Below are 12,727 nucleotides of genomic sequence, written 5' to 3' on the forward strand. Positions count from 1 at the left end.
TTTCAGAAACAAATGGCTTTAGTCCAAGTGGGAGATGTTAGGGTTTAATGTCCTAGCCAATTATTGTAGGATATAAATTGTAAATGAATCGTTCATTATCGTTTCTTTTATAAGATATAGTATGTTTAACTATATAAATGAATCGTTCATGATCATTTATTAACCATTGTTAATGTTTTTAAAATTTTGATGCTCAAAACCTCTAATTTTTTTAAAAAACAAAAACTTTTTATGTTTTTAGAATTATTGGCACCAAAACCTTGTGAGTTTTTTTTTTCTAGACTTGTAATTTTAGAAATAATCAGTCATTCTTTACCTTTAATGAGAAACATGGTACATGACTGAGAATACCGTCATTACAAGTTATCAATGACATTATGTCTATCTTTAACTACGTGATTTTCTCCCGTTATAGATCGAGTTTCGTGTCGTGAATCTACTTGTAAGCCATTTGAGGCAGGTGTGGATAAGGCTGAGTTGATAGCAATATGCCATTTGGGCAGCAAATTCCTGCCTACTTGTGATGGCTTCTTGTTCTTTGAAGTCAGATATGCTCATGCTATTGACATCAACAAATCTTCTCAACTAAAGTATAATGATTTTAAGACATAAGTGGCTGAAATGTTTAATATTAATGCTAATAGCATCTTTGAACTCAAGTATTTCCTCCACGGAAATTGGAAGATTCTCGTTACTATACCCAATGACAATGACTTAAACATGATGATCAAATTTCACGCGGCTTCGGTAACTATTGATATTTTTGTAACTATTGATAATCTTACCTGATGGGATTGTTTGTTAGTGAACTGGGATTTATTTGATTTTGGTTTGCAGTATTGAAAACTTTGGGGATGTTTCTTTACTCTTTTTTATCTACCCATTTGCCTTTTCATTTTAAAAAAGAGTTTTAGTCGTTTGGATATAGATCTTTTGTTTGCCTTTTATACATGAAAATAACTGTTAGAATCCATGCTTTTTAGAAAAATAACTTTTTCCAGCACCAAAGCGTAACAAATGAAAATTAATAATATTCATAAGACATTCTGCAAATAATTTTATTAGTAGAATGAGAAACACTTTGTTTCATCAACTTTCTCATTTTTTACATGAAAAATGTCATTGACTATTATATATGACAAACTAATAAGGCATTGTTTGATAATTTAAAAGAGCACTTAGAAATAAATATTTTCAGCATTTATTATATTTAAATGTGTTTGATAACTAACTATTCAAAATACTTCAAAAAAAAAAACCATATAAAATACCTAATTAAGTTAAAACTCACTTATTATGGTAAATTAAAATACTTAACTTAAAACTTAAAACTTTAAGGGGGCGTTTGGTTTGGGGTCCACTATAAGAAATCCTTGTTTATGTGACAACAATTTAATTGTCACATAAATTGTTGTAACAAAAACCCTATTATTTGTTACATTATATTTTTAATTATCACAATAATTAATTGTGTGACAATTTTTGTAAAATTATCACAAATGAATAAATGGATTTGTAACAATAATTATTTAATTGTAACTAAAATTTATATGTCATAATTATAATTGTAACAATAAATATGAAAGTGTTACAACATATTTATACTTATCACAAATGTTTATTTCGTGACTAGTTAAATTTTTTTATCACAATTTTTGTATTAATTTTGTGTCAATAAATAAAATTGTAACTAACATATTTTTGTGACAATTATAATAGTAACACAAATATTATAAATTTGTGATAATATATTTATTATTGTTAGAAAATCTAATTGTGTGATTATCTAATATTGTTGTCACAAATTATTTTTAATTTTATGATAAAAAGATTGATTGGGTAACTAAAATTAATTAATTTCAATCAATAGTTGTAAGATAATATTTAAAAAATTATGACAATGTAGTCATTGTTGTCATAAAATTTAAATGTGTAACAATAATTTTTTCATTACAAATTAATATTTAATTTGAGATAATAAAATTATTATAAATTCAATTTTATTAAAATTATTAAAATTCTATCCATTTTTACTTTTTAGTTTTATTTCCCTCGGTTTTATTCCCTCATCTTTTCCATATGCCACGTTTCCTTGAAGAAGTCTAGTGTTGATAAAACTCTTACCTGTAAATCTTCCATCTTGTTAAGATCGTAATCTTCCATCTCCACTAATATCGTGCTGTTGAGAACTTTTGTGATAAACTGTTACTTGTAATCTTCCATCTTGCTGTTGAGATCCTAATCTTCCCTATTTCCTTGCTATTTGTTACTGTTGAGATGGTAATCTTCCATCGTGATGTTGAGATCGTAACCTTCCATCTCCACCAACTGGTCAGTTTGTTGTTTCAATTTCAATATAAATTCTACCATTTTAGGTCTTGTTTATTCAAATTCTAATTGATTTAGATTGTGTTCATCAGTGAGTTCTTGCAATCCCAGGTTTTTATTTCCAAATTTCAAACAATTGAAGAAGCTGGTAGAGTTGGGTAGTGTAGTTCTGATTGGACACAAAAATTCAGGTTGTCTCAATTCCATTCATATCTCTCATTTCTACTAAATTTGTATCTTGTTGGATTTGGGTAATTTCACTTATATCTCTACTTTCTGCTAATTTGTATAATTGATTTTCTCTATTTCAGAGGTCAAGGCTTTCTTCTCCATTGTTGTTTCTTAATGAATAGGTTTCAAAATTACATAAAGAAGGACTAGCAGATATTGATCTCCAGAATTTGGCTATTGGTCCTCACAAATTAGTCCATCGCTATGATTCTTATATAGTCAATGGATTCAGATTTCACACAAATTCACGTGAACATCGTTTGAAATGCCAAAATAGCGGTGTTCTGGTGAAAAGAGATGTTTCTACTCGATTACAAAAGTATTATGGTGTATTGACAGATATTTACAAGTTCTCTTTTGTTGGTGGCAATGAGGTCTTTGTGTTCAAATGTCATTGGTGGGATGTTTGTAGAAATGGAGTAGGTTATAAAGTTGACAAATGGGGCAGTACTTATGTCAATGCAAGTCGTTCTTTGAAAACTGATGAGAACTTTGTACTAGCTATTCAAGCCGAACAAGTATACTATGTGAAGGATATGAACAATCCTCAGTGGTTGGCTGTGAATAAGCATTCTCCTAGAGACACTTATTTCAATCCATTGACCTTAGTAGATGATGATTTAATAGATGATCTAGGCCCTAATGATGGAGAAGCATACCAAAATGACACAGTCACAAATCATATCATCGTAGATGACATGGTCGATGATCATATGGACCAAGTACTCCACAGAAATGATTTTGAACATGAGATTGTGAATGAAAGAGCTGAAGATGTTTCTATTGAGGAAGTCTATAAAGAAGTTGATACTTTGGCTTCCGATAGCGATGACGATGATGTTGTAAATCTAGATTTTATCATGGGAGATGATGATGATGATTAGTATTTTCATTTTGTTATTACTTTATATTTTGAATCATCTTTAATTTATTTTTTTAAAACATTTTGCACTTTCAATTAATTGGAAGTTGATTTTCTTCTCTAACAAGAGCAAGAGCCTTTAAGCTCATTTTCAATGTTTTCGTGTTTACTTTGCTTGACAATGTCTTCATGTTTAAATTCTCCAGCTGTTCTATATTCATTCATGTTCTCATTGCACTTTGGAGTATCTACTTCTTCAAGGTACATACTTATCTACTTTCATTCTATTTTTGCTGTTGCACTTCATTTTTGCTCATGCACTTTAATTTCACTGCTGCTACACTTTAATTTTTGCTGCTGCACTTTATTATGGCTAATGCATTTTAATTTTGCTGCTGAATTTTAGTTTTTGTTGTTCCTGCACTCTAATCTTTGCTAGTGCATTTTATTTTCGCTGATGCACTTTGACGTTTGCTGCTACACTTCATTTTTTCTGATGCTTCTTTTTAGGTGCTGCACTTTATTTCATCAAATAACTTTCGTTTTTTAGTTTTTTGCTGTTGCACTGTAATTTTTGCTGCCGCTGCTGCACTTTAGTTTTTCCTGCTGCAGTTTCAATGTCTCTATCAGCTGATTGTGTAATATAACAATTGAAAAGAAAAAACAACTTCCTAGTTTGTGTTTGGGAAGTGAAGACGACATGGATTGTCTTAGATAAAGAAGTCCCCTATCAGAAGTTGCTTCCACAACCAGCTGATATTCCTAAGTGTTGAAATTTTTGGTTTTTTGACATATGCATCCGACTAAAAACTACCTATAATTTTTCTCACTAATGGATTTTGAAATCCTTATGTTATTCTTTCTTTAATCAAATTGTTCAATAATTTGAATCACTAATAACATATGAGCAACTGATGGGTAGGTTTGGAATAGGTAGGGTCTACCAGTCTATATCTCACAATTGAAGATTTCATTTTCTGATACTTCCTTTAAATATTTATGGTTTCTTTTTTGAGTAGGCTAAGTTTGATAAAAATGACCAACCAAATATATTTACTCTTTTACAACATATTTCACAATGTAACTTACTGATTGACGAACATAATTTGAATCACTAATAACATGAGTTTGACTTAGCATTAAATATGTACATAATGATTGATGGTATAGTCAGTGATTAACAAGTAGAGTTATCTATGGAAATAGTAATTAAATGATGGAGTTGTTCTTATAGTTTATAATCTATGAATCATATGCTTTGTTTATATTGCTCCAAATGATATTTATATGGTTTTTTTTTCTTTCATACAGTTAACAATCAATTTTTATGATGCACTTTAATTTTGCTACTGAACTTTTTTTTTACTGCTACTGCACTTTTTTTTGAGCTACTGCACTTAATTTTTGCTGCTGCACGCTGCTTTTTGATGTTGCACTTTAATTTCACAGCTGCTACACTTTAATTTTTGCTGCTGCACTTTATTATCACTTCTACATTTTTATTTTTGCTACTGAATTTTATTTTTTTTTGCTGTTGTTGCACTCTAATATTTGTTACTGCATTATATTTTCAATGCGCACTTTAACGTTTGCCACTGAACTTTATTATTTTTTATTATTTTTACTGGTGCTGCACTTCTTTTTGCTACTGCACTGAATTATTGCTGCTGCACTCTGCTTTCGCTGCTGCACTTCATTTTTACTGATGCACTTTAATTTCATAGCTGCTACAGTTTAATTTTTGATGCTGCACTTTATTATCGCTGCTGCATTTCAATTTTGGCCGCTGAATTTTATTTTTTTGTTGTTGCTGCACTCTAATATTTGTTACTGCATTTTATTTTCACTGCTGCACTTTAACGTGCACTTTTTTTGGTACTGCACTTAATTTTTGCTGATGCACTCTGCTGTTTGCTGCTGCACTTAATTTTTGCTGCTGCACTCTACTGTTTGATGCTGCACTTCATTTTTGCTGCTGCACTCTCCTGTTTGCTGCTGCACTCTGCTTTTTGTTGCTGCACTTTAACGTTTGCTGCTACACTTCATTTTTTCTGATGCATTTTATCTTAGCTACTGCACTTTATTTCTGTGTTTTACTTGAGTTTTTGCTATTGCACTTGAATTTTTGCTGCTGATACACTTTAATATTTCATGCTGCTCAGTTATTTTTCATGATGCACTATAATTTTACTGATGAACTTTATTTTTTCGCTGCTGCTACATTTTATGTTTTGTCAGAATATGGCACTAAAAGGCTACAAAAAAAAAAGAGGACACAAAAAACCGATAAGATTGAAGTTCAAAAATGAGCAAATAACAACGTTCTGAATTATGAATCACTATGCAACCAACGACAACTAACACCTGAGCCACAACAATTAGTCGATTCCGATGAAACTCAACCTCCTTTCCCGGATTCACAGTTCATGCCAGACGAATGGAACCATAATTTGTCCAATGAAAATCCAGGTCATTGCTAATTTATTTTCATTTCATGGTTTGTATTATTTTCTTAATCAATGATTGTTATGATTATATCTAAGTCCTTGTTTACAATAGAGAATATGTCAAAAAAGAAAACAGGTCGAGGCAGTTCAAAATGCATCTATGTTGATATGCTTACATCAGATGGTAAGAAGATTAAGATTCATATTCCTGAGCATATTGGTAGAGCAGTTGGAAAACATGCACGGAACATCATAAATTTTTGTGGAATGGTTGTTCGCATTGATGCAAAATTGAGCTGTAAGAATTGGCCTACAGTTAAAAAAGAAGTTGGAGAAATAATGCTTGCAAAAGTTAAGGTAAATAAAATTGAAAGTTGCATTGTTTTAAAATACATTTGTAGTTTGATGCACATTTGATATCATATTTCAGGATAAGTTTGAGATGGATGTAGCTGATGATCAACTATTCTCATCATTTGTTTACTGTACGATGCGACGTCTATATAGATGTTGGAAATGTCGACTTCATAAAGCATGGTTAAATCTAGATGAGAATAAGAAAGAAAATTATGTTCCCAAAGATGTTGATGCTTCAGATTGGGGTGGCATAACCAAATATTGGATGTCTGATGAATTTAAGGTAATTCATGTTGAAGCTCGAACTCAGAAAATAGGAACAGACCGAACAAAATTAAATGGGCAGAGTCGCGGACAATGTCGCTTTCTTTAAGACGTTCGCTGAACTGCCGGAATTTAGCAAACAGTATGAACTCTGGTCGCCTCCAGGATAAAACAGCCCTCTAATACGATTTTCGTATTGCACCGTACGAAAATCGTTCTGTATACACTCTCTGTTTACTTGCTCAGTTTCGAAAAAATACCGAATGGATGAAATTAAATTCTGTGTTGAAGGCAGTCTCACATCACCTATTTATACAAGAAAAAAGAGCTGTTTGAGCTCTGATTTCATGGAGAAAGAGAAGGAGGAAAATCTGGAAGGTGGAGGAGACTGAAGACACGTTCAGAAAAAATGGACGTTGTGAACAACGTTCACAAAGACTGAATCAGAGTAAAAAATAAGTAAATAAAAATTAATTTCCGAAATTAAAAATAATAATAAAAATATTATTAATTAATTAATTTTTTCAATAAAAAAATATACATTTTACACCACACCACACCAACCCAACCCGGTTCGGACGGACGGCGCGCGCGCGCGTGTGTGGTGGTCAACCATGAAGATAGGTCCTCACCCTTTCATAAAAGTGGGTACCCCTTGGGGCACACCCCAAGCATGTGAGGACCTTCTTTATAAACATCTCCACTAAGTGCTTTGAAAGCAATGTGGGATGTTTTTCCACTTGAAAAACTCAAAGACACAAGAAGACACATAAGTGGGCTTATTTCACAAATTATATTTGGGCCAAGCCCAACAATCCCCCACTAGAATTTTTGAAATCGTTTTACTGAGCAATTACATAAGGTCAGACATAAACAGAGGTATCTTTCGATTTGAACCTTTGCGTAGTGAGTATAGTTCAGATTTTACTAGAGTGACTCGTAGTCTTGAACTCTATCTCTGATGTATATCACGCCATAACCTTTTCAGAGTGTAGTTCTAGTAGCCCGTGCGTTTATGGCCATGCACGTCTATTCCGGTTTAATGAATGCTCTAGAGTTTTGCCCTAAACTCATAGGAAGCGACCTCACTTCCACATTCATATAGGTGAGTCTATCAAAAGTACTCCTGTAGCTATGTACTTCACTCCAAGTGGAGTATAGACTTCATTAAGAGTTTCTATTATCTCAACCTCAAATCGCTTCAGGATATTCATGCTTCAGATTGCATGATCTGACTCATATTACAACACAACTTGTTATTACCCTTTGAACCTATTTCTTGGGATCTCCAGTCTATAGGTTGGGTTACCATTATGTGTAACTCATCACTGTAGGGGCATAAGTCCCATACTCTTTGCCGTATTATGGACTTTCTCTCTAGCTAATCCTTTCGTCAAAAGATCGGCTAAATTCTCTTCTGAGTGTATGTGATCCACTCTAACAGCTCCTTTAGTGAGTAGCTCTCTCACAGTGCTGTGCTTACGACGTATCTGTCGTTTCTTATCGTTGTAATAACGATTCTGAATCTTAGCAATAGCCGTGGTACTATCGCAGTGGATCAATACAGCTGGAATTGGTTTTTCCCATAAGGGAATCTCAGCTAACAGACTTCTCAACCAACCTCCTTCTTCACTAGCCACAGCTAGTGTAATCAGTTCTGATTCCATGGTTGATTGAGCTAGGATAGTCTGTTTCTTAGACTTCCATGAAACAACACCACCAGCTATATTGAAAATATAGCCACTGGTAGCCTTGGAATCATCTGATAAGGTATTCCAGTCAGCATCACTATATCCCTCAAGGACTGCTGGAAACCTTTGATAATGTAATCCAAGTTTCATGGTTCTTTTAAGGTATCTCATGACCCTTTCTATAGCATTCCAAAGCTCCACACTAGGTCTACTAGTAAATCTGCATAGCAATCCTACGACATACGCGATGTCGGGTCTAGTACAATCAGTGGCATAACGAAGACTGCCAATTATGCTAGCATACTCTGATTGTCTTACACTGTCTCCAGTGTTCTTAAAAAGTTTTATACTAGGGTCATAAGGTGTACATGCAGGTTTACAGTCAAAGTAGTTATATTTCTTTAGTATCTTCTCAACGTAGTGAGATTGATCTAAAGAAATTCCAGTTTTAGACCTAGTTATCTTTATGCCAAGAATGACATTCGCTTCTCCTAGATCTTTCATGTCAAAGTTTTCACACAACATTGACTTAACAGCATTCACAACATGAATATTGGATCCAAAAATAAGCAAGTCATCAACATACAAGCAAATAATTGTGCAAAGACCATTTTCATATTTATAGTAGATACACTTATCACTTTCATTCACCTTAAAGCCATTTGAAATAATCAAGTTATCAAACTTTGCATGCCATTGCTTAGGTGCTTGTTTTAGCCCATATAAAGACTTATCTAACTTACATACCTTATGGGCTTGACCAAAGACTACAAAGCCCTCAGGTTGATCCATATAAACCTCTTCTTCTAGTTCACCATTCAAAAACGCAGTTTTAACATCCATTTGGTGCACCACTAGATTGTGCACAGAAGCAATAGCAATCAAAACACGTATAGACGTAATCCTAGTGACAAGTGAATAAGTATCAAAGAAATCAACATTTTCTCTTTGTCTAAAGCCTTTAGCTACAAGGCGAGCCTTAAACTTATCTACTGAACCATCAGGTTTCAGTTTCTTCTTAAGGATCCATTTACAACCTATTGGTTTACAACCTGGTGGTAAGTCTACTAAGTGCTAAGTTTGGTTTGACTCAAGTGAGTCCATTTCATCATTGATGGCTTCTTTCCATAAATCAGCATCTAATGAGGTTAAGGCTTCTTGTATAGTAAGTGGATCCTCTTCTACTGTGAAAGTGTAAAAGTCAGAACCAAAGTCTTTAGATACTCTAGGTCTCTTACTTCTCCTAGGTTCAGATTCCTCAATCTCTTTTTGTACTATAGGTCTAGTAGCAGGTATGCTACTCGATGATGCACCCCCACTATTTCTTAATTTAAAAGGAAAACTATTGTTAGACAAGGTGCCGAACGGCCTCGCCCGGGCGGACCGGGGGGTGGACACCTCATGGCGACGTAAGCGGTGATTGGTGCCGAAAGCAACCAATCGTGGAATCAAGCTGCTCGGCAGGACCGGAGCTCGGAGTATGGAAGAGTCGCCACCCACGAATTGGAAAATGAACACTGATCCCTTGCGGGAGACCGGTGAGGGTTCGGGAAACTTAGGTACGAGCCGAGAAGGCTAGCTCCTTTCCGGAGAAAGGCTACTAGGCACCCCGACATCGCCCGGTTATGAACCACCGGCCTCCTACTCAGCGTGTTAGGCGATAACGGACTAATCGCATATTTCTTTAAGTTTAAAATTCATTTGAAACCTTTTCTTTCTCGCTTTGAAAACCGTTTTGAGCATGTTATTCGAAAGCCATTTTAGTAAAGAATCACCCATTTTGCATAAATTTAAAGTATATAGGAGAGAGAGGGGGAGAAGAAAGGATTGATTTATTCACAGTGTGATTTTATGCTTTAGACTATACACTAACTCTAAGTTAATCTCATTCCCGAAAAAACGACTTTATTTACATGGTTCGTACCTTAATCGTCGTTGGAACGATTTAGGCACGTTTCAAAACCCCGTTAATGACGTTCACTCGAATCGCAGTTGGAACGACTCGAGCGTTTGAAAACGTTGAGCAAACGTTTTTAATCTAAAAGCGTGGTTAAACATACAAGTCAATTTATTTTGTACAAAAAACCATTTAGTTAGGAAAACAATTCAAAACTTCATTATTTATAAAGAAAACGATTTTTAATTACAAGGTTCGCTTAATCCGTCATTGGAACGAATTAAGCTTTCAATACGTGATATTTTAGAAACGATTTAAAAACAACAAGAAAACATTATTTACACTTTGGGAATATCTAGAAAAACTTTTAGTTTAAATAAGCAAATTAAACTCTCTTTTTGTGGTTTGTTTTCCCTTTTTTCACTCAATTAACCTCTAATCACAACAATTAAGAAATTTAGTCTAAATCAACCCAAATATATTTATAGAATATACACATATAGAAAACCTAAAAGGAAAATAAATATACATATTTATACATATATACAAGAATGGTAAAAATAGTAATAGTATATGTAAGCTAAATATATGGTAAGAAACAAAATAATAGTACATATATATAAGTGAAAATAGAGATAATACTAATTAAAATACACTTTGATTTTGATTTAAGAAACAATGTAAAAATAGAGAATAAAATCCATGAATAAGAAAGTTAAATTCATCCCAAAATAGTTTTACATGATAAATATATAGAAAATAAACCCCACCCTAAATAATGGCTAATATAACTCAAATAAACCAAAAAAAACTATATACATGTACAAATATGTTACTTTACAAAACTAAATTGATGTAAATTAAGTTTAAAATACAAAGTAGATAGATAAATAATATGTAATTAATAGTTATATAACCCAAAATAATTTTCATAAATACATTACATAATTATACACATATATGTACAAGGACCAAAAGTCTAAAAGTTGAGAAAGAAGGACCAAAACAGCATTTTTTACATTTCAGCAGCTTTACCGACGGAAAATCCGTCCGTAAACAGCCTTTAGTGACACAAAATGGAAAATTACAGAGTTAGTCCAACAGTTTCCAGATTTATTCAAAAGCTTTAGATTAGATCTATTCTATCATTTTGGGTCCCCGAACTACCAAAATTGGATCATAGTCTATAACGGGGACTCCTAAAATGATGTTTTATTTTAAAACGTTATTTAGAAATATTTTCAAAACTTATAATTGCAACGTTTTCTTTTAATCCCGAACTACCTTTGAATCGGATCACGGTTCGTATTGGGATATTAAAACGATGTTTTTATTTTAAAACAAAACCGAACGTTTATTTAATACGAGACGAAAATTAAATAAATACGAAAAATTAAGTAAAACGTGATAAATAAATAAATAACTAAATAAATAAAATTATAACATAAAAATAAATAAATAAAGGAAATAAATTAAATAAAATAAAACGAGTCTAGTCCTCGGATAATACCTCAAGTTCGGTATTGACAGTTGAAGTCGGTTGATTCCACGAGTTGCCTTTTTTTGTGTTTTTCGGTAAAATTTTAACTTTTAGGAAATTCGGAATTTTTGGAAAAAAAAATGTTTTTTCCCAAAAAATAACTTTCTCTCTCTAAAAAATGTTTTAGAGTGAGAAGCTCTCCAAAAATCCTCCTCCTCAAATGCATGGGGATCCGTGCCTTTTATAGGCACGGATTCCAAAAAAATTTGGGCGTAGCCCGACGGGCGTCGGGATACGCCCAAAATGTTTTGGGCCTACGCCCAAAATGTTGGGCGGACGCCTAAAATCAGTTGGGCGAACAACCAACTTATGTTGGGCGAACGCCCAACTGATGTTGGGCGCGCGCCCAACTTACGTTGGGCGTTTGCCCAACGACCGTTGGGCGTCCGTCCAACGATGTTGGGCGTTCGCCCTATGTCGTTGGGCGTGCGCCCCGCGCTGTCGGGCGCACGTCCAACTGTGGTCGGGCGCGCGCCGACTGCCGCTAGGCGCTCGCACCACGTCGCCGAGCACTCGCGAGCCGTCCACTCGATGACCGCAACTCTTACTGACCTCTCGTTTTTTATTATATATTTTTTTGCTTTAAAAACTTCCGGAACCAACCGCTTCAACCGTCTTGTTACAGGTTTTCGTCACAGGTCCTCCGACTCGGTGTCTACAGTTGCCCCTACTTTTCTATTTTGACAGTGATGTGTGTGTTTTGAAAACGTTTTTTGCTAACACGGCACATGCAATGGAAATATATTAAAGTAAAAGACACATATAGAGTAGGAGGAAAAATACTTGATCTCTGCGCTGCGCGCTCCAGCTTCGTCTTCGATCCTCTCCGTCTTTACCTTCGAATCGGCTGCCGGCGGACGTTTTCCTTAAGGATCCTAGCCTAAATCGACCGCGGGTAAAAATGGCTCAAAAGCAACATCGGTCGTGGACCAAAGGTAAGAAGGCTCAAAAGCAACCTCGGTCATGGACCGTGGGTAGGATGGCTCAAAAGCTACCTCGGTCGTGGACCGTAGGTAAGATGGCTCAAAAGCTACCTCGATCGTGGATCGTAGGTAAAATGGCTCAAAAGCAACCTCGGTCGTGGATCGTAGGTAAAATGGCTCAAAAGCA

At 34.3% G+C, this 12,727-nt stretch overlaps 1 protein-coding gene across 3 annotated transcripts; it reads left to right on the forward strand.

The window, feature by feature from the left end:
- The first annotated feature begins 2,104 nt into the window (after positions 1–2,104).
- On the forward strand, positions 2,105–6,736 carry LOC136206424 (uncharacterized). 3 transcript variants are annotated; one of them, XM_065997475.1, is made up of 6 exons: positions 2,105–2,331; positions 2,421–2,519; positions 2,640–3,682; positions 5,660–5,890; positions 5,981–6,225; positions 6,299–6,736. In XM_065997475.1, exons 4-6 carry the CDS (start codon positions 5,848–5,850, stop codon positions 6,596–6,598), a joined length of 588 nt encoding a protein of 195 aa, XP_065853547.1. In that variant the 5' UTR covers positions 2,105–2,331; positions 2,421–2,519; positions 2,640–3,682; positions 5,660–5,847; the 3' UTR covers positions 6,599–6,736. The 3 variants fall into 3 exon arrangements, with proteins under 3 accessions (XP_065853547.1, XP_065853549.1, XP_065853548.1); XM_065997477.1 differs by having other exon boundaries at positions 3,628–3,682; XM_065997476.1 differs by having other exon boundaries at positions 2,440–2,519.
- The last annotated feature ends 5,991 nt before the right edge of the window (positions 6,737–12,727 follow it).

This window comes from Euphorbia lathyris, chromosome 9 (assembly GCF_963576675.1).
Source record: "Euphorbia lathyris chromosome 9, ddEupLath1.1, whole genome shotgun sequence".
NCBI classification, from domain to species: Eukaryota; Viridiplantae; Streptophyta; class Magnoliopsida; order Malpighiales; family Euphorbiaceae; genus Euphorbia; species Euphorbia lathyris.